At 35.9% G+C, this 22,144-nt stretch overlaps 1 protein-coding gene across 6 annotated transcripts in view; it reads right to left on the bottom strand.

Annotated features, from left to right (window-relative positions):
• The window catches only part of LOC131426934 (semaphorin-1A), a 530,738-nt gene that overhangs the window by 59,264 nt on the left and 449,330 nt on the right, over positions 1 to 22,144 (bottom strand). For all 6 annotated transcript variants that reach the window (XR_009229208.1, XR_009229211.1, XR_009229210.1 and 3 more), the window contains exons 6-8: positions 20,935 to 21,039; positions 15,797 to 15,885; positions 15,449 to 15,590 (exon numbers count right to left, since the gene is read on the bottom strand). Coding sequence is in view for 1 of the 6 variants with exons in the window: in XM_058589724.1 (XP_058445707.1) it covers positions 15,449 to 15,590; positions 15,797 to 15,885; positions 20,935 to 21,039 (336 nt within the window). In the remaining 5 variants the exon portion in view is untranslated. The remainder of the gene's footprint in view (positions 1 to 15,448; positions 15,591 to 15,796; positions 15,886 to 20,934; positions 21,040 to 22,144) is intronic.

Genomic DNA, 22,144 nt, shown 5'->3' with positions numbered 1-22,144 from the left:
GAGATATCTATTTTTTTGTACAAGCGATTTTTTTCTCAATTACACAAAAATGCGGTTTTTGTTTACGCTTTGGAGGTTGAATTTGGAGCCTATATATCTTCAAACAAATTTTTGATTGGATTTGTTTCCTACTTTTGATATAATTGAAGTTGTCAGTAATCCACCTAGAAGTGAGGTTAAAATTATAATTTGCCTATGTTGCGTGATAGAGAATTTTTTTCTTCGGGGAAGTTGTAGACCATATTATTCCAAAAAAACCTGTTTTAATCCACCTATGATCATATATAATACGGTGTTATTCTTCAAAATAATGTTGTTCGATTATTGAAGGAATAACTGAAATCGCTTTATTTGGTCGTCTATAGATAATGACTACCGATTGGAGCAGTTTTGATGTTGATTTAGAATTTTGTTCATGTTTTTTGTTTCTCCCCTTTAAGTGATGGTATACAATTTTAAACACACTGCACTCTATAATTCCGGAGCCGAAATGAAATTCAGGAATACCGTATGGGACCACAGGACCTTTCATTTGAATCTAAGTTTGTGAGAATTGGTCAAATCTTCGCTGAGCCAAGTTAGTGAGATTCATTTGGGAAAATATGACCACTATTTCCGGTGCCTCCGGAATCGAAAACCGGGAATCATGCTAGTTGGAATCAGTTTTTTCGACCGTCGACTAATAATGACTATCGAATCGAGTAGTTTTGAGGCTAGTTTAGAAATTTTTTCAAATGTTTGTGCTCATTTAAGTGATGGTATAAAATTTTTAACGCACTTTACTCTATAATTCTGAAACCGGAATTCGGATCTAGAAGTTTTGTATATTATCATAAGACCTTTAATGTAAGTCTAAGTTTGTAAAAACCGGTCACGCCATCTTTGGGAAAAAATAGCACACATATTCTATTTTTTTGCACATTTTACCCCGTTACTCCGGAACCTATTCAAACAATATTCAAAAATTTTGTATGGGATCATAAGACCATTCATTTGGATCTAAGCTTGTGAAAATCGGTTCAGCTATCTCCTAGAAAGGTTAGTGCAAAAAAACGTTACAAACGTTGCTACTCGACGAATGTGAAACGACTTTCGGCGAAATGACAATCGGCGAAACGACTTCAAGCGAAAAGACATTCGGTGAAATGACCCCTCCCGTATAAATCTATCAATCAATGAGTCGATAAACACAATTAGTAAAGAAGTATTTCACAGAATCAGACTTAGGAGCTTCAGTTTGTTGAATTTGCAGTTTTTTTACTCATCTCTCTCTAATTCCGCAATTCATATAGGGTAGTAGGTAATTTCATTCGATTCTAAGTTTGTAAAACCTGATGGTTCTGCCATCTTGGATAAAAAAAAGTGCAAATTTTTATCACATGTACACGTTCATATACACACAGACATTTAGGAGTATTGGCGAACTGAGTCGAATGGTACATGACACTCGGCCCATAGGTTCAAATGTCGGTTTTCACAGTGACGACATAGCCTTTTCTTGTGAGAATAGCAAAAACAATTATAGACAGGTAATTATTGCTACTGAAGTTTTATTGGTTTAATATTTAATTTTTTCCTAAATTTTTGAATCCAAAATACATCACTTTTAAATTTGGCAGTTGTATAAGAGCAAAACAAGAAAGTTCATGTTTTCAATGTTACATTTTTAATTTCAACTTTGCTATAGAAAACATTAAAAAACATGTTCTGGGAATAAAAAATTCTGCTGCTTCAAGTCTTCACCAGCTGCTTGAAGCGCAAAACTTTCGAAGGCAATGGATAGTGAAAATAAGACACTGTCTCCGAATGGAGCAAACAGAGCGAACAAGTAGAAAGTCATAGTCAAGCAACAGGAAAAAAAATTGAATCAACAGCAGCTTTGTAGGAAACTGATGAAAAGACAAAAAAAAATCGATTGCGACAAAGTACGTCTTTTCACCAAACCGAGTCCGATATTGAATCCAGCCAGCGCTGTTTGTCCTATCCTAGAAGACAACTGACTCCTGGAAAATAGCGATGTGTTTGGCGTTCCTTCCTTGAAAAGAATAAGAAAAGTTGTTTTTCATAAGTGGATTTTTTATCTCCGCACTTTGAGGCAAAATGTACGGTTTCCTCTTCCTTGCTGGAGCATTAGACCGGTAACGGTAGAATAAAACCAGTTTCCAAAGCATTGACTTTTTCCTCTTAAACTAAAGTATTTTCCCGACTCCGTTCAAATCGGCAAAAAGTTCAATGATAAATTCTCATGAAACAATCTGCGGGAGACACTGTTGTTGATGCACTGTAATAATCTGATTGTGAACCTTCCGTACACTGGCTTCAGCCAGTTCAGTGATGACCACTGAAAAGGAAGCTCACTTGTTGCTGACCCGTTTGCAGTCCTTATCTTATGGTTCACATACTGAACCCACATCGCTAGCACCAAATTCGTTAGCACGCATCATCAGAACTGGGACCGAGAGAGCCATGTGACAATGAGATTATGAATTCATGTACGTGCCATGAAGTGCATCTTTTAGCCATCTCACAAAGTTCAAACTGCTGCCATTCTGAGTAATTTCCTGTCAACTCAACACCTTAAACTCGCCCGGCTCCTTCCTTTTTACGATGACAGTGGTCTGTTCGAGGTTTGCCTTCTGCCATTACTGCACTGTCACTGCTGTTCCACCGGATGTCCGTATCCTTCGTCGTCAACCGGGACGGCACCATCCAGTTGCAAATTCACGCAGCTGACGTCGACGGTGCGATGGAAACGATGTCAAAGGCGAGTTTTACATCTAATCATGCTAATAAAATAAAATATTTTAGTCATGCAAATGCTTCTCATCCGCAGTTCCCGCACTAAACTGGCCACTAAACTGTTTTTCTAGTGGAGTCAATTGTACGTTCATTGCGACTTCGGCTGCACTTGCTGCTGCTGATGCTATTATTGCTGATAGCGATGGTGTAACATTTTATCCTTTCATCCCTATCGGAGCGACAGGCAAGCCAGCGGCAATCGAAGCAGACGAGAGGGTCAATCTTGATGCGATCTGCTACGGTTGCATCTGGAACACAACAATATATTTGTTCATGTGCTGTGAAGTATCACATTTGTCAAAAACCAATGACTCACATTTTACGGTTGTGTGAGTCCATGCAATGAGCGAGTAGCTTGAATGAAATGTAATTTTTCACTTCAGTTAATCATTGCATTGCGGTCTAGTTTATTGCGTTGAAATTTTTGCCTAGTTGATACATTATTTTTAAACAAATGGACGAAACAGATTCGGTAAAATTTAATGAATCAAGAATGGTTTTCAATGTACCTTATGATCCAAAACGAACCGGAATTTTCATTTTAAAATTCCCGCGCTTGTCCAATCGGTAAACTTTTATTCTCTCAACGTTGGCAACATATTTATACACATTCTGTCAAATTTTGACACATATCGTACGATTAGCAAATCGTGCTGCAAAATCGTTCTGTACCGATTAGAGAGATTGCTGTGTTGTTGGGCATCTCTTATGGATCAGCCGAACACATTTTAACTGATGTTTTGGGTTTGAAACTCGTCGCTTCTCGGCTGGTGTCGAAAAAGCTGTATGTCATTCAATGCACCGGCTCACACAGCGTTGGTTGTGTCGCAGTTTTTGGCCAAAAACTCAACCAATTTCATCAACCAAGCACCGTACTCTCCAGATATGACCCCGTGTGACTTTTTCCTCTTCCCCAGACTCAAATTGCCATTGCGGGGAACGCGTTTTGAGACCATAGAGACCATAAAAGAGAATTCGCTACGTGAACTAAAGGCCATACCTTCGGCGGCCTATAAAACTTGTATGGAAAATTGGATCAAGCGTTGGCATGCATGTATTGCCGCAGGAGGAGAGTACTTTGAAGGCGATAATAAAGAAATTTAATTAAAATTGAAATTTTGCGTTTTTTAATAAAATTCCGGTTCTTTTTTGATCATAATGTATGATACTAAGTAATTTTTTTTGTAGTCGGTAGTGTTAGTAGGGTAGAGCTTTAGAAAGAAAAATCAGAATTTAGAATTTTTTTAATTAGATCGTCCAAATCTTCTAAACCAGCTATTCCCAACCAGTGGTATGCAGACCTCGTTGGCGGTTCAATGCATAGGACGTTGATCTTACAAGCCCTGATCTGGAAAGATTCTTGATGTCAACAGAATCGTAGCACCAGTTATGTAATGGTTCTGTACGCTATGAATTGCAAAGTTTGTTAAAACAGAAGACCGAATTCCACAAAAGGAATGTAATACCAGAGTAGAGTAATTTTCATTGACTTAAAATAGACGAAAATGATGAGAAATAAATGTTACGCTCAGTTTCGCTTGCAAACTATGAGATTTAGATTGAGATTCGACTGATTCCGAGTTCATCTTGTCGTAGAGAAACGAGTGACGTTGACATTGATACTCTCTTTTGTTTCAGTGAGCGACGAAACGTCTCTGTCCGTTTGCTTTGTGTGCGATCATTTACTAAATTATTTATGATATCAAATATGAATTAAATGGAACGCTGAGATGAATGTATTTTTTACCCGATTTTAATTAATGTCTCAAATACCTCTTTGAAGAATGACGACGCTTAAAGTAGCCTGTTTGCTTACTTCATGAAAAACACGTGTGAATCAAACATCATGAAAACAAACTATATAGTGCAAAAAAATTAAACAAAATGGTTGAACAAGGAAAATTTTCTGGTTTTCGTTTCATATTTACAGTCGAATTTATTTTGCGGTTTACGCCAAATTTTGGAATATTATTCGAACAACAACAGTAATCTAAAGTAACGCATTTTCTGACCGTAAATGATAATTTCCATGAGAGAAGGCTTACTGGTCATGGTTTAAATTCTTTTGATTATAAAATGATGAACAGTTATCATGGCTTCACGAGGAGTTAAATGATTGGTTTTATGATTTTCTAATTATGACAACAGTAACAGATTTCTTTCAGTGCAGTTACTTTTTTTTCAAGAAGTAGCTATTCTCGAGATATTTAGACATGAATTTCAAAGGACTAAGATTTCTGTTGAATTACTCAGTTTTAGCAAGGTTTCATAGTTTATTTAGAATAGATGTTCTTTTATTTCATTTTTTGTTATTTTTCAAATGTCTTGAAGCTGTCTTAGTAGTGCTTTTGATATTTTTTTAAAATTCGTTTAGATTAACCCTTCGTTCTAAAACCACGTATTCGGCTCTTGGTAAAGAATATAGGCTACGAACAAAAACGAACTTGAATACCACGAAAAATTTTCCTGCTCCACGTTTGATTTTAGGTGATTTCAATTTGACGGAATGATGTGGGGTTCCGTTTACAATGATAGCAGATCATCTCTAATATATAATATTTGCGACAATTTTAGCATGACGGTACTAAATATGGGTAGCATGACAGGGAAAGTTTGCCCAGATTCTGTTCCTACGCAGAGCATTAATCGGGAATCTCCTTCAAATAATGGTTTTATTAATAGCCCTTTTTCAATGATGGAATTTTCTATAGCACTTTTGTCTTGTAACAATAATGCTCCTGGGTTGGACAGAATTAAATTCAACTTGGTGAAGAATCTGCCCGACCTCGCAAAAAGACGTTTGTTGGAATTGTTCAACAAGTTTCTTGAGCAAAACATTGTTTCACCTGACTGAAGGCAAGTGAAAGTTATTGCCATTCAAAAGCCGGCTTCCAATCACAACTCATATAGACCCATTGCAATGTTGTCCTGCATCAGAAAATTGTTCGAAAAAATTTTTCTACGACGAACGGCTTGTTGTCAGATACTCAGTTTGGTTTCCGTAGAAATAAAGGGACGAATGATTGCCTTGCATTGCTTTCGTCTGACATCCAAATTGCCTTCGCTCAAAAGCAACAAATGGCATCTGTATTTTTGGACATAAAAGGAGCATTTGATTCAGTTTCCATTGATGTTCTTTCAGACAAGCTCCACCAACATGGACTCCCAGCAGTTATAAATAATTATTTGCACAACCTTTTGTCAGAGGAACGCATGTATTTTTCACATGGCGATTTGGCAACAATCAGAATTAGCTACATAGGTCTACCGCAAGGCTCATGCCTCAGTCCGCTCCTTTATAATTTTAACGTGAATGACATTGACAGCTGTTTAGTAACCCCATGTACACTAAGGGGCTGTCCATAAAGGACGTCACGCCGCAAGGGGAAGGGGGGTGTTTCACAAAACGTGACCTTTTGTGACAGGGGGAGGAGGGATGTTTGTTGGAATGTGACGTCCAATATTTTCAATGAGTGCTTTTTTGAAATACGTAATTATATTACTGCTTTGCCCTATTTCCAGAAAAAATTTCCACAATAAAGGTTTACATTCTATAGGAAAACGTGTATTTGTTGATGTAAAAGCTTCTTCTTGTAAATTCGGAAATGAATGATGCAGGAAATCATTTCTGCTGTGATCTTTAAAAGTGCACGGAGGGGTGAGTAAAAAAAAGATGCCTTCCAACGGTTTAACTTAAGTTATGCACTGACAATTTTAGTCAATGTATATGAGTTTGGGTGCACCAATCGCTTGGAATTATGGATTTTTTAACTTTCGGAAATCTTATGATAGGTAGTAAGTAGATGTGGAATATAAACCACGCAAAGAATGAAAGAATTTCAAAAAGTTTGTTTGGTCAGTCACATTGAAATTTCATGCTTCTTGATGTATTTAAAATTCATTCAGCAATACCATGTTGGCGGAGTAATATCAATAAAACCAGCAAATAACATTAACATATAACATATGTTGTGATTATCAATAATTATAATGATAAGAAAAACATGTTCAATCATAAAGCATGTCATGCAGCTGATTAATTTACCCTGTTTAGCTTGAATATCATACACAGAAGTAACAGCCCGGGTAAAAGCGTATTGCAAACCAATTATTAAAACCTAACATCTCAATGGTAGAAAATAACGTTATTTAGTATAAAATAAGAGTTAAAATATCAAAAATCATTTCAAAGTCTGCTTGAGAAAATAGCAACAAAATATAAAATTCTACCATTGTAACTTCAAATCAAAACATGTATAGAAGACGAATTTTTCAGTAATTTGATTTTCTAACTTTGAGAATAGTATATCATAAGAATTTCTCTTATCTTATTCTGATGCAGTATATTCAATTGTATTCCATTTGAAAATGGAACCACTGGATCAATTTTACTTAATGAAATTGGTATGCCTCATCAATAACGAAATAAGATATAATAACAAATCTTGATGCTAAATAGATTTTGTCCAATCTATCTAGAAGATTCCTTCGATTAAATATCAAGAAAATATGAAGTATTGCTATGAGAGCACAGGAACGTCAAGACAAGATATGATGGTAATATTTGTTATTATTTTGATTTTCGTTTACTATTCACATCTACCCGGGAGGAGTGCATGTTTTGCTAGGGCAATTCAAACGCAGCGCCTGCTGTGTGCTCAAACCCTGTGCTCCTGTTACTTCCATAAAATCGATGCAAAAATTATGAAGGTTATCAAGCGTCTCGCGGACTGTCTTGTACTACAACGTATGATACAAACGTTCATAGATTGGTGTTCAAAAAATTGTTTGTGTCTGAGTATCGAGAAATGCTGCGTCATATCTTTCTATCGGAAAACTGATCCTATCTTGTATGGCTATGAAATCTCAGAAAGGTCCATGACACGAGTAGAATGTATAAAGGATCTTGGTGTCACTTTAGATCGTGAAATTACCTTTAGACTGCACTATGACGATATGTTGGCCAAAGCAAACCGTCAACTTGGTTTCATCTTCAAGGTAACCAAAGAGTTTCGAGACCCACTTTGTTTACGATCATTGTACTGTTCACTTGTACGTTCAATACTAGAGTCAAACGCTGTGATTTGGTGCCCCTACCATGCTTACTGGATCGCTAGGATTGACCCTATGAACCTACCATCATACGAAGATCGCTGCCGTTTGTTGAATCTCGAGCCATTGGAGGTACGACGCATAACTGCTCAAGCAACTTTCGCTGCCAAACTACTTTTGGGCGACATAGATAGTCCAACGTTACTCATGCGCCTAAACCTCTACGCACCTGAAAGATCACTTCGCCAGCGGAACTTCCTGTCTCTTGAACCACGAAATAGATTGTATGGACAACATGAGCCTTTTCGGACAGTTTGTATGCGGTTCAACGAATTCTCTCAACTATTCGATTTTAATGTGTCGTCAACCGTGTTTTATAAACGTTTACTTGACAATTTCCACATAGTTAATAGCGATAGTTAGGTTTAGTTTTTAAATTTTAATTGTTTGTTTTTATTCATTAAGACAACATATGTCAGATGAAGTTATACAAATATACAAATATACAAATATACAAATATAAATGTGAATGTCATTTTATTGCGTTTTATATTTTTTTAAAACAGATGATTTAAATGTTTCATCAATTCCTATCAAATACTTTTGTTAAATTATATAATTATTATTGATAAAATAATTTCGATGGTTTTGTAGTTTTAGAGATATTTTTTAATCTTATGACAGCATGTAAAAATCGATTTTTCCCTCATAATTGTATGGTTTGTCATACATATTGAGTATGTATTGAGATGAATTTTATTTATTTTGAATTCGTGACATGTGACAAAGGGAGGGTGGGGGGTCTTTGCTGCTGTGAAAATTTGTGACAAAGGGGGGGGGGGGGGGGGGTGGTGAGTAAAAAATTGCCAAGAAAAGCGTGGACTTCTATGGACAGCCCCTAAGACAATTGGCAGATGATGGCGTAGTTTCAGTTACTGGACCCAAAGCTATTGATCTGCAAAAACCATTGCAAGATAACTTAGATAACTTGTCCGTTTGGGCTGTTCATTTGGGTATCGAATTCTCTGCGGAGAAAACAGAGCTGGTCGTCTTTTCAAGAAAGCATGATCCCGCGCAGCTTCAGCTTAATATGATGGGAAGAATGATTCAACAGGATTTGACTTTCAAATACCTCGGGGTGTGGTTTGATTAGAAATGCACGTGGGGAAGACACACTAGGTATCTGATAACAAAATACCAACAAAGAGTAGTTTCTTTGAACAATAACAGGATCTTGGTGGGGTGCTCATCCGGAAGATCTAATAAAATTGTATCAGACGATACTTTCAGTGATGGAATATGAATTAGAGATGGGCAAAACAGTTCATTTCAAAGAACCGTTCAGTGATGCAAAGTTCTACTGAAAGAACTAGTTCTCCAGAGCTGTTCGTTCGTTCTTTTCATAGTTGGTTTGTTTGTTCAAAGACTAATCTTTAATCTTTAATATGGTTGCGTTGGTTTTCGTTCCGCTGCAAACTCTCATATTATCAAATTAGAGCGAATTCAGTATCGTTGTTTGCGAATTGCCTTAGGCTGCATGCATTCGACACATACAATGAGTCTCGCAGTTCTGGTGAGAGTTCTTCCCTTGAAAGATCGTTTTTGGGAGCTTTCATCGCAACTGCTTATAAGATGTGAGGTACTGAATACCCTGGTTATTGGTAACTTCGAAAAACTAGTCGAGCTTCAATCTCAAACAAGATTTATGACAGTATATTTTAACCATATGTCACAGGAAACCAACCCTTCAAGATATATTCCTATCCGTATCAGCCTCCTAAATGTTCCTGACTCAACGTTATTTTTCGACACATCCATACAGCGCGAAGTGCGTGGAATCTCGGAACACCTACGCTCGATGGAAATTCCAAAAATATTTACAAATAAGTTCAGGCATATTGACTCTGAGAAGATATTTTACACGGACGGGTCACGAATTGAAGTTGCTACCGAGTTTGGTATATTCAACAATAATGTTTCGGCATCATTTAGGCTTCAAGAACCTGCATCTGTTTATATAGCAGAGTTAGCAGCAGTTCATTATAGTTTGAGTGTAATCGTCACATTATCTCCAAACCATTATTTTCTCTTCACAGATAGTCTGAGTGCAATTGAAGCCATCCACTCAAACGTTGCCGGCAAAAATGAACCGTTTTTCTTGGACAAAATCAAACAGTGTCTGAACGACATATTAAATAATAATTATCAAATCACAATAGTTTGGGTCCCGGCTCATTGCTCCGTTCCAGGCAATGAAAGAGCCGATATTTTAGCCAAACGTGGTGCTATTGAGGGTGAAATTTATGAGAGACCAATTGCTTTCAATGAATTCTATAGCGCGTCTCGCCAAAGAACACTTGCCAGCTGGCAAGTTTCTTGGGATAAAGATGATCTGGGTCGGTGGATGCACTCAATTATTCCTAAAATATCGACAAAGGCATGGTTCAGGGGACTGGATGTGAGTAGAGATTTCATTCGTGTGATGTTCAGACTCATGTCCAATCACTACACGTTAGATGCACATCTCCTTCGAATTGGACTTTCCTAGACTAATCATTGTGCTTGTGGCGAAGGTTACCGCGATATTGACCATGTTGTTTGGACATGCGTGGAGTATCGTGATGTCAGATCTCAACTACTAAATTCCTGGCGTACCCAAGGTAAACTATCCAATGTCCCAGTTCGCGACATTCTTGCTTGTCGTGACGTTCCTTACATGAAACTTCTTTATCATTTCATTAAGTCCATTGGAGTTCCAATTTAAATTTCATTTTATGTTAGACTGTTTTCTCTTCCATGAGTTCAACCAATAGCCAGCTATCTTATATTAAATAAAAGTGATGAACTGATACAAACAAACCTGAAATAGTTATAAGATCATGTACAAAATAAATGTATTTCATTTAATGTAATTTATAATAGCAACTCGCTTGATGAAAACAGTGTTTAGATTAACTAATGAATACCAACATACTAATATGATATTCGAAATGTATTAGGTTTAAAGTACTATGTATTGTGGATGCTACGGCGAAGAAAAACTTATGTATATTGCCTATGAAATAAACGTATTTATGAGAGAAAAAAACACGGAATATTTGCCAATATCGAGCAGGAAAAAGGGTTAACGTCAACGCTTTATTTGGTTACAGATTTTCATGGTCTGCAAACTAGAGAAATCCACTACCCAATATAAAGAGGTGAAAAAATATTCTTAAAATTGACATTTTTCCAATAAGCACCCTATCTCCGGAACCAGGTACTTGATCCGAAAGAAGATTGGGATATTTTTATGGCATCTTAAAACCTTTCATTTGAATCTAAGTTTGTGTTAATCGGGTCAGGCGTCTCCAAGAAAAGTGAGTGACAATATTTGTCACACACACACACACATACACACACACGGAACCCCTCGCGATCGTGAAGCAACCAAAATATTAGTTGTTTTTCTGAATTTGATTGGTTAAAATTTGGTACAACTAATCAATTGTTGTTTTTTCTAAACTGTGATTTTTGTTTTTCGATCAACAGAAACGATGGCTGAAATAACAAAATTTTTGGTTGAAAATAAGATGCCAGTCAGTTAGTCAAGACACACACCTTTCAATTTCAATAAAGATTTTAGTTACCTTGCTATTGATTTAACAGTTATGTGAGTTGAAAAACAAATCGGTTTTAGTTATTTTAGAAATTACGATTAGTTATTTCAACTTTAGCAAAATTATTGATTTTGAATGACAATAAAATATTCCTTATTGATATACGTTCTGATTTTTTAAATGAAAATTCGGTATGTTAAGATATATAAAAAATATGTAATATTTAATATAAATAATGTATTATATTATGACGGTATAAATAAAAGTTAATCTTGTTGTTGCTTTATATTAAATGAATTATTCATTGAAACCATTTTTATTTTTGTTTTTAATATACTGTCTTTTAGTAATGCTGGTGTCAACGAAACTTTCTAATTGTGACCACTATATTACTTACGAGCAAAAAGTCGAACCGCATGCACTGATTTTTATTTTTTGAGCCATTGCAACTTACAGTTTCAAAAGATTATATGAATGAATAATAAACATTTTCAATTTAATCACTTTGTTCATACAATTTTTGTACATGATTTGAATATAACATGATGCTCATTCTTTAACATGCATTTCACGATGGATAATCAAGTTGATTTTGAGACCAAAATTCAAACGTATATAATTCACTGAGTTCTAGCTTTGGTTAAACACGTTTTGTTAACTGCAATATCTCTAACGGCTATCAGTTCTGTGTATAGCACTACTTTATATCAATCGTTTCTTCTTGTAACACCAGAGCAGTAAAGATGTAGATAATTTTCATCACATTAATATTCTGACAACTAGTGTTATGATAAACATTAATTTACTATTATTCAAAAGTTACTCTTCTCGAGTTTTACAAACGTGTATTAATCGAATTTCGTTTGCATGAAAATGTTTAAGAAACGCGTTTGAATTTCAACTAAAGTATTGGTTGATTTTCCATTGTGATTTGTGTTTTGCTTTGTGCTGTTTTTGACATTAGATAGCATTAAAAACAACATATTTTTCAACTACTTCAATATGTGCAAATCAAATAGCAAATTGGTTGAATCAACTAATTATTAGTTAAAACAACAACTGTAAAAATAAAAAAATGCGAGATCGTAATTTTTTGATTGGAGGGTTTTCCGTGCACCAACACACAGACATTTGCTCAGTTCGTCACACTGTTAATTTTCAAACTTTGATCGCCAGGTGTTAACACTTACCCATATCCGATTCAGCTCAAATTTTTCATAGGGACTTTTTTTGAGGTGCTTAATCTTTTGAGCACTATTCAGGTGGAAGGGATTTGCAAACCAATATTTGGTTTTAATAATACAATTTTCTATTATTAAAACCAAATATATCGCTGATAGAAGTTAACATTCTTTAGTTTAAAGTAAGAGTTAAACTATTAAAAACCATACCAAGTCTGCATGAGAAAATAAATACAGAATATAAAATTTTGTCATTGTAATATCAAAGACGACGAATTTTTCAGATATCTGATTTTCTAGCTCTTAGAATAGAATAATATCATAAGCATTTCTCTTGTATGATTCTGATGCAGTTTATTCAATTGAATTTTATTTCAAGATAGAACTACTGGATCGATTGGATTTAATGAAATTTGAATTACTCATTAATAGCGACTAAACACTGAACAGATATTATACAATTTCTTGATTCCTTCGATGAAATAACAAGAAAATATCAAGCATCAAGATTCAACATTGTTACTATTTTGATCCTTGTTTGCTATTTACATCTACCTTTTTACGAAATTAGAGATGACCCTTTTTTATTAGCATGATTTCATGAGTACAATTTGGCCCCTATTCTGCGAGTCGAGTGACGTAACTCGACAAATCTCACCTCACTGTCACATGACTGTAGTCACCCTATTCTAGGAGTCGACTCGGGTGACGTGACAGGTTCATTCTATGGTGAACCTCAAGTGACGAACGATTCATTTTCCCAAACGTCAAAACGAGTGGGAAATGTTGCCGGTTGTGCGGTTAATCTTGGAAATGTTGCCGGTTGTGAGGTTTAAATTTTCTCGATATAAATCTTTAGTGTTGAATTTGTTTTTGGATTCCGGTTTGTTTTTTTTTTCGAATCACGAGTTCCGTTGCCGTTAGTTAGTATGAATTGCCATTGATTGGTATGAATAATTATTGTCGATAATCCTGGAAATCGCGACAAGTTACTGGCCTTAATATATTTCTGAATCGTTTGCAACGATCGGTCTTATTTGCAAAGTACGCTTCTGAGGAGCGAAATATTAACTGTAAGATTTGTTTATTAGATTTAAATTAGGTATTAAGTTTACCTACATTGCAGTCCAGACCACTGTCACTCATTCGAACAAAATGCTTACCGGTGGACAAAGACCCGTTGTAACATTCTTGTTCAAGGTGAAAGGATCGTACAGGATTCCTAATTGTATTCTCCCCAGCTAATCTCTCAACAATACCGAGTAGTTAATAATGGCTGCGGTTTAGGCAAGGACGAGTCCAGTTAAAGTGTTGGTTTGATTATGGTACAGTGTGCTGGTATTAGAGTCTTCATGAGGCACAGATGCCCTGAGTATAATTTTCTATCTCGTTATCTGAACATCCTTCCTTTCACAAAATAATTCATACCAAGCCACTGTGCTGGAGATTGATTATTCAGTTTTCGGCTGACTGATGATTGGCTTTTAACGGTCAAATGTTTCTGAGAGTTTCGAATGACTTTGGGACACATAAACTGTTGCATATCATTTATTTAATTCGTGTCAAATTAATACTGGGTAAGAATTCTTAGTTACACTTAAATATTATATACAGTAGCAGGAGCACAGAATTAGCGATGGCGATTTGGCGATCTCGGAAAATACTGCAAACAAACTAGCACTTTGTCCGCCAGCTACTCGAGAGAAACCAACTCCTGCACTCCTGCTACTTCTACAAAATCAAATTCCTGCTAAATAACTTTTAGTTTCGTTTAATCGAAATAGTGCATAAGACAAAATCAACAGTCTGGATGAACAATAAATATATAATGATTTATATTCAGCCTAGAATATTTTGTCATTGAATTTCGAACTGAAAACACTTCCTAAGAAACAGCTGAGCACATTTTTCCAAATTTAGACCATAATAAAAGGTTTTATGGTCTGCCGTTGACTTTTTTTGGATGTCACTTCGGGTTCCAGAACAACAGTGTGTTTAAAATGTATTCCGCCATGTAGAGCAAAATGCAAAAAAAGACAAACTTCTGTAAACTTGCTTTAAAACTTTTTATAAATTATATAGGTTGTGCTATATTCTTAAAGAACTTTCCTTGTTCAAAATTCAAAGCTTTTTTTCCTTAGTAACATTTATGAAAACATGAGTTATATGAGAAAAGCATCATTGCACCACATTATGTGAGTTTTTTTTACAATAATCTGTGCTTTTGCGCATTTGGGATGTCCTTTCATCCCAAAGTATTATGAGCCTAGTCCATCGTGCTCATAAAGTTGTATCTAACAATTTTACAGCTCAATCTCTCTTCTAATTCTCTGGAAGTATACATTTATCCTAATGTATGAGAATTGAATTTTTCATAGGAAATCTAAAAATTACAACATAATAGGTACAATTAATTTTGTTGTTTAATAACAACATCAAACCATGTTAAAAAATTTAAAGGTTTGAAAATATCTAAGATTTTTCGATTAATATTCCTCCTGTCACTTGCTTTACCGGTAACGACTTTGAAACTCACTGCGTAGTGACTCTCGTCACCCAGATTCGACTGCCAGAATACGCTGAGAGTTCATCGAAGTTCATCCTGGTGACTTTTGTCACTTCATTTGACTGTCAGAATCGCGTGACTCGGGTGACTCGACTTATCTCACTTCACTCGACTCGCAGAATAAGGGCCTTTTTTTAACATGACAGTGGAAACGGATATCTTTCTGTGTGGAACTAAATTCATGTTCACTGTGCATTCTTTCACAATGGGTACGCATAGTACATTGTAAAATCAAAGCTAGCAATACTTACGAATTTCATCGAAGTAGAACGGAAAGTCGCCCGGCATTGAGCAGTTCAGACGAGACTTCAGGTATGTCGTCCACCGGTTCTTAAATCGATGCGGACCTCCTTTGTCCCATTTGCAAACGCGGGCAACACGACTAAAGACGGCCTGGACAGAAAACGGAACAAGAAAAATAACGGATTTGTATTAGGCATTTGTAAACATTGATTCGATCAGTCGATCCAAACGACAATTACCAACGCGAAATGAAGGTATGAAACTCAGTAATAGGCAAGCATTAAAAGAGGATGGAGAACTCGACCAACTAAAATTAATTACTTGCTTTGGAAGCTATTTTTGTGGTGTTGACTTACCTTTCCACAGTTGATGAACTCGACGGCCGTCTCACGGAAGAAGAAATAGACAAAATCGCCCTGAGTAAACGATCCGACGAAATTGGGAGCTGAAATATTTATGAATGCGTTAATGGTCGGTTGACACCTGCACACAGTTTGATCATTAATTATTCATTTGGCTGTCGATTATTGTAACGCGAACGCGACACCCTGTCCGACCGGTCGAATGGATTAGATACAGTTTCGACTCGTTGTCCCGATTAAGCGATACACGGTTTAGCGCGTGTGGGTGCGGGTATTTGTACTGGCACCGGTTGTTTATTTTAATATTGTACAATTTAAATTTCCCCTTCGAGAACGATTCGCAGCTTAATTGGTATGATTGATTAAAATATATGCTGAATAGAGCATTTTATCATTCTTTTTTTTTTTGTTCCATCGTGATTAAACAATAACGCACATAACTCGTTTGTTAATATGCTCATCGCCATTAGCGAATCGTGATTATTCGCTCGGGTTGTTCAATTAAAAAAGAATTTGCATAGCAGCGATGTGCAATGCATCCGTTATGTTGGTAATCTGTATGTACGGCAGGTTGGCTATACTTTAATTTCCCTATCTGACTTTTTTCCTCTGTTTGTTCTTAGAACTGTCCATTAGTTATATGATTGTTTGTTTAAATAAATAAAAACATTTCAATGCATCGAAAGGGCAGTCGGAAAATATCGAAAGTATGCCCCTTAAAGTAAAGTGTTTTTTTTATTCATATGTAACCGTTGCAATAGAAAGCTATCTTATAATATGTCGTCCAGCTTTGAAAATACGTCATATGTCGCCCGTTTTGTAGTAGAGGTGATCGGGTAAGCAATTTCTTAAACTCGAACCCGATCCGTGTCCGATCGAAAGTAAAAAGTTTTTACCCGTACCCGACTCGAACACGAGAAAATTTTTTCTCCAAACTCGATCTGTACTCGATAAAAAACAATTTTTACTCGTATACGACCTAAACTTAAACGAAAAAAATACCCGAGACTTGACCGAATTTATATACCTGAACCAGACCCCAACCCGCACAAAATAAAAAAAACGTCATCCGACGAACATATTTTTTTCTGAGCCCGAACCCGACCCGGTTCGGGTACAAATACCCAAAACCCGACCATCTGTATTATGTAGATAGCCCAATCTCAAACCATCCTGCTAGAACGAAGAACAGAGCAAGAGGAATAATCGTGAGACGTAGAACCATCTTGTTTTTAATTTTTACAATTATTTAACGAGAAAAATAGAATAGACTGATAAAACAACAGAAATGAAACTTTGCGATGATGCTACCGCAGATACAGGACTCGAACCAATAACTTTTTCCATCCGGAAACATTCAGCTAACCTCTATGTGAAACACAGAAACGCAGAAATAGCCTAGTTGAACAAAAGAAAACGAGCATGTTCAACTGTGCTCGGATGCAACGCAGTTCAATTTACAGTTATACCTCTACGGTATCCTGCGACACCATTTTAAAGTGTTTTCGATCCTATCTGTAAGGCTATTAAAATTTGATATCGCATATTTCCCTCCTTCGTCGCAAAAGCCGGTATACCTCGAATTAGTCATATCGGACCGTACATATTTCAGTTGTATTTGAACGATATGAACTTTTTCAATTCAATGTTTCGAGGTAACGTATACCAGAAAAAAAACCCTTTCGGAAGTTTTTGCGATCTCAAATAATACTCACAAATTAGTAGTTCGTCCCAGGATGATTTTATATGCTTCTAAACGTTCTTTTACTAAAAATTATCCATTCCCTTTCAGGAATAATATTGCTTTACTTTTTTTCTAAGGTTTCGTATAATTAAAATTTCTGTTACAAACTTTGTTGTAATATATTGAAAGATAGCATTTTGACCAAAAGCTACTTGACCATAAAATATTTGTTGTCAATTTTGTTCTGAAGATAGAGATATTCATTCGAATCGTCGGCCTTCAACTAAAAATACATTTTTTACAAAGCCATTTTCCAAAGAATTACTGGCAACGAGTTGGACTTCACAATCCTCCAAATAATTTTTAACAAAACAATGAGTTCTAACTAGGATTTGCGCTTCAAATCCGCAAATGATTGGGTTTTTGTTGTACAGAGCTGTTCAATTAGACCCTGATCGAAATTAATTGTCGATCGTCCTCAAATCGTTCAATTAAATAGATTAATGTTTGAGAGCTACTGTGAAGATTTAGCTTAAGAGATTGATGACCTAACCATAAGTGTTTCCTTGTGAAGCCATGGAAAGAGAAAAATACCGTAACGCCAATGGACTGGGTACAAAGATTTCCAAATCAATGTTGATAGCCAGAGAGCCGTGGCTAAGCCTTTTTCTTCCGACACTTCAGCAAAGACATGACAGTTCGAAGTAAAAAGGGTAAATGTAAATAGCATTAACTTTACGTCTGCTTAGCGACTTATGTTAGCGACTACTAGTTGGCGTTAACAGTTTAACATATACTGCGAATGCATTGATGAGTCGAAAACGAAGCGTAAAAATCTGAAAAGAGTCATGTGCACTTTGCACGAACCACCAAAACCCCTAAATGACTTCGTCATTTTATATCTCACAAATGTAAGATTTCTTGAATTCCTTTCTCGAATTTCAAACGAACGGATCCAATTAAGGTATCCAAATTAAGGTCAACAGATTTCACATGCGTCTTGATTCTTTGTTATGTCCGCTTTATTATTTTAATTACCTATTAAAATTATTAATTGGGTTATATTGGTTGATCTGGGCAGCCGGCTACCGAGAAAAATATTAATTAACTGTTTGAAATAACAATATCAAGTGTTTTTTCACTATGTGTTCAATATACCGATATATGTTATCTCAGTTATTAACTTTTTAATATCAACGGATTTGCGCAATAGTTGATTTTTATCATTCAATTTATAATCCTGAAAGACAATCAATAACATGGAAGAAGAAAACATTCCCAATAAAACTTTTCTCCGAAGCTAGACGGAAATTGATAGGTTGAAAGAAGAGATAATTTAGTAAAATAGAGTAATCAGAAGTGAAACATTGAAAATATCTGATAACTGAAAGGAAAAAGAAACTCCTGCAATTGTCGCCTTTTAGGACAACCCAGTGCATCTATTCTTGGCTCATTTTTTTCCGCCGGATTCCACTCGGCATCTAGGCTGGTACTGTTCGGAGAGAGCTAATAGGTACTATCAATCTCCTGGTGGACCCCAGTCCCTATTGATCTGAAATGGGAAATTAGCGAGACAAAAATATTTTGGCTATTAAATATTATTATTTTTGTAGTTGATATCTTCACAAAAGTTGTTTGTAACAAAACAAAGCTTCTTTTGACGTAAAACTTCATTATGGTGGTCCATGTTTGCATCGCAATCTGGAATCAAACTTTCTTAATTGAATTTCAAATAGATTGCTATTCACGGCGAAATTGCAGGAAATTTTATTTTGTGCAACTTTGCAGAATAAGTCACTTTCCGTGCTTTCCATTTGCTCAAATTATATCAATTTTTCGGAGTAAAAGTAGTGTGGCTCTCGAAAAATCACTCATTTTTTGTTCTAACATTTTTGTGAGCAGTTTTACGAGAACTTCGTCTTCCGAAGAATTTTCGAGCCAATTATTGCGCACAATTTTCCTGAACAATTTTTTTTATTATAAGCTTATATTAAAAAATAGTGGTTGTGTTTTCGTCAAAGACTAGTTAGCCTAACCTTATTTTGTGCTAGGGCACATAACCAATTTCACTATCTTTACGTTTCGCACAAAATAAGGTTAACCCCTAAGTAAGAGGGTATTATTTTTATAATTCATTTAAAGTAGTGTTTAAATTGCCTTACAAAGAATCGAAAAAGTCAACTAACTTTTAAACACCAAAACGTAGCAACATGCAACCTTCAACAAAATGATGGATTCAAATGAGCGCTTTAAGTATCTCATATACATATTTCTCGAAAAATGATAAACAAGAAAACTACTGCAAAAATATATTTTTCGCGCAACAATTTGAATCAATTTACACGATTTTCTATTAAAACTGCTCACAAATAAGTTAAAATTAGAAAAGTGATTTTCAAAGTGCCACACTACTTTCACTCCGAAAAATTAATGTATTCTGATCGAATGAAGAGCAAGGAGAGTGGCTTTGCTTAAAATAAAATTTACCTACAACTTTGCAGTAAAGTGCAATCTATTTTCAATTCAATTAAGTATGATTCCAGATTTCTATTCAAACATTGACCACCCTAATGCTTTTTCACATCGAAAGAAGTATCATTTTGTGCACTTTTCTTCGGTTTCATTCGAACTGAAATATATTCGCTTTAGTAATGCGAACATCTTTCATTTACTAACGACAAGACTAAACCGAAACGTCATCAGTAGGAAAGTTAACTTAAATTTCAATTTTCATTATTTCTTCACTAGAACGAAAATTTGTCGAATTTCACCATAAAAAAGACCAAATTACGAAACTCAAACCCCCGAAATAAAAAAAAAAGAATACAATTTTAAACCCAAAATTGTTTGTTGCGTGTTGTCGATTGAATGTGGATATCGTTTTCACAATTTAAGAGCGAAGCTTCAATTCACGATTTGACTTAGGCATTGATAATATGTCGAAATATTTAATCCATTCATGGATTATAGCTTACTGAAAATTTATATGATAAAATATATGCTTGAGTACGGGATCTACAAAACTGCTCTATCGATCCAATCAAACGCACATTTTTTTACAAAGGGCAAATTATCTTCGTTTAAAAATTCCACGAAATCACCAAGCTCCCAACAAATTCGTTGATTCATTCAAGTTTGTAGCTCCATTTTCGAGCAGGCACTTCAGACCGCCTTTTCCGGTATTGCCGGTAGATAAGACCGCTCTCGTGCTGCGCGAGACACACGAATCTACTTCCACAGTGTAACGTAATTTAGACTCCCCCTGGCATTGCAAAATTATTCCTCGTATCGTGCGGTACAATAATCAACATGTAAGGCTCCTTCATCTTTGGGAGGATAAGGAATCTGGCCCCGAAATATACAACCAGACCATTCCACTGGATTGCGTGGGTGGAAAACAACCAACGATGGGAAGTTCGAACGCATAAATTAGTGACATTTTTATTACCGTTCAGGCTCAAACTGTCGTACTGCTCGGTTTGCAGCGGCTCCCGGTAGATAATTGGGTCAAGACCGCTGAAGTCAGCCACCGTGCCGGAGTAGAGTTCGTTATCTGGAAATAGAAAAGAAAAAAAAAAAGAAATACGATTATAAGAGCATGATCAGAAGAGAAAAATGTTTTGTTTTCTCCGATAAGACGGAAGGGAATGTGATTTTGCTATACGTGATAGTCAAAATGTGAGGGGAAACTCAATGTTATTCCATTTGTAACCGCTGACCGGAACCAATTTATTCCAGAATCGATAATTGATGTTGTTTTGGTAAATAATTCAGATATCCTCAGTTTCAATTTATTTAAACATCATTGCTTTTTGGATCAACATTTTTCGAACACGAAATAGACAACCAAGCGTTCTCCATAATTTCAAGTATTAGCATTCAATAAAGATGATCGGAATGGAATGAATAAAAGTTTAGATTGCAACTTTGCGAAAGGTATTTTTAATTTTAGCTAGACTGTGGCAACCGCTGACCAATGGTTGGCTTCCGAACCGGATAGCGCATCAACGCCGCAGTCCACCGCAGCAATTGTGTGAATTTTTATTACAGTCACTCGCAGGAACTGACGATAGACGTACCGCTACATAGAGGACTATTGGGAAAGGAACAAAAAAAAGCTGCAACTACGATCCTCTTTCACTTGACGAGCTGTCTTTGTGCAACACTTAGACTGCAGGCAGTCGCTTTGTCAGTCATTCACCTGGTGTTAACTATGGTGATTCTGGGATTTTAGCTCGCCTATCCTTCTATCCTGCAACAGATAGGAGTGGAAAATAGGATGGTGTCAGTAAGTGTGGGTGAAAATCCCCTTTGCTCTCGTTTCCTTACTAACGTTTAAAACGTTCGTTGGAGAAACGATAAATGCTAGTGACAACAGAAGGAAGAAAAAAAATGATTCTAGACATTTGAAAGAGGCGACGAGCGGAAAAAATGTCGTTACAAGCTAACGAACGGGTTTGTTGGATGGATATAAAGGAAACTGGAGTAGTAGTTTGAGTGTGCATACATTCGTGACACAAAGTTGCCCAAAACCGCAGGTTGATATTTCTACGTACAACTTCGAAATAGCAGCACTCGAATCATCCAATCAATTAGTAGGTATATTAATGGTATTTTGATGTATACTGTGGTATTTTGATAGAGTACTATGAGAGCAA

This window comes from Malaya genurostris, chromosome 2 (genome assembly GCF_030247185.1).
Source record: "Malaya genurostris strain Urasoe2022 chromosome 2, Malgen_1.1, whole genome shotgun sequence".
NCBI classification, from domain to species: Eukaryota; Metazoa; Arthropoda; class Insecta; order Diptera; family Culicidae; genus Malaya; species Malaya genurostris.
Note: the sequence above shows the minus strand (reverse complement) of the source record. Positions and strands in the feature narration are given on the sequence as shown.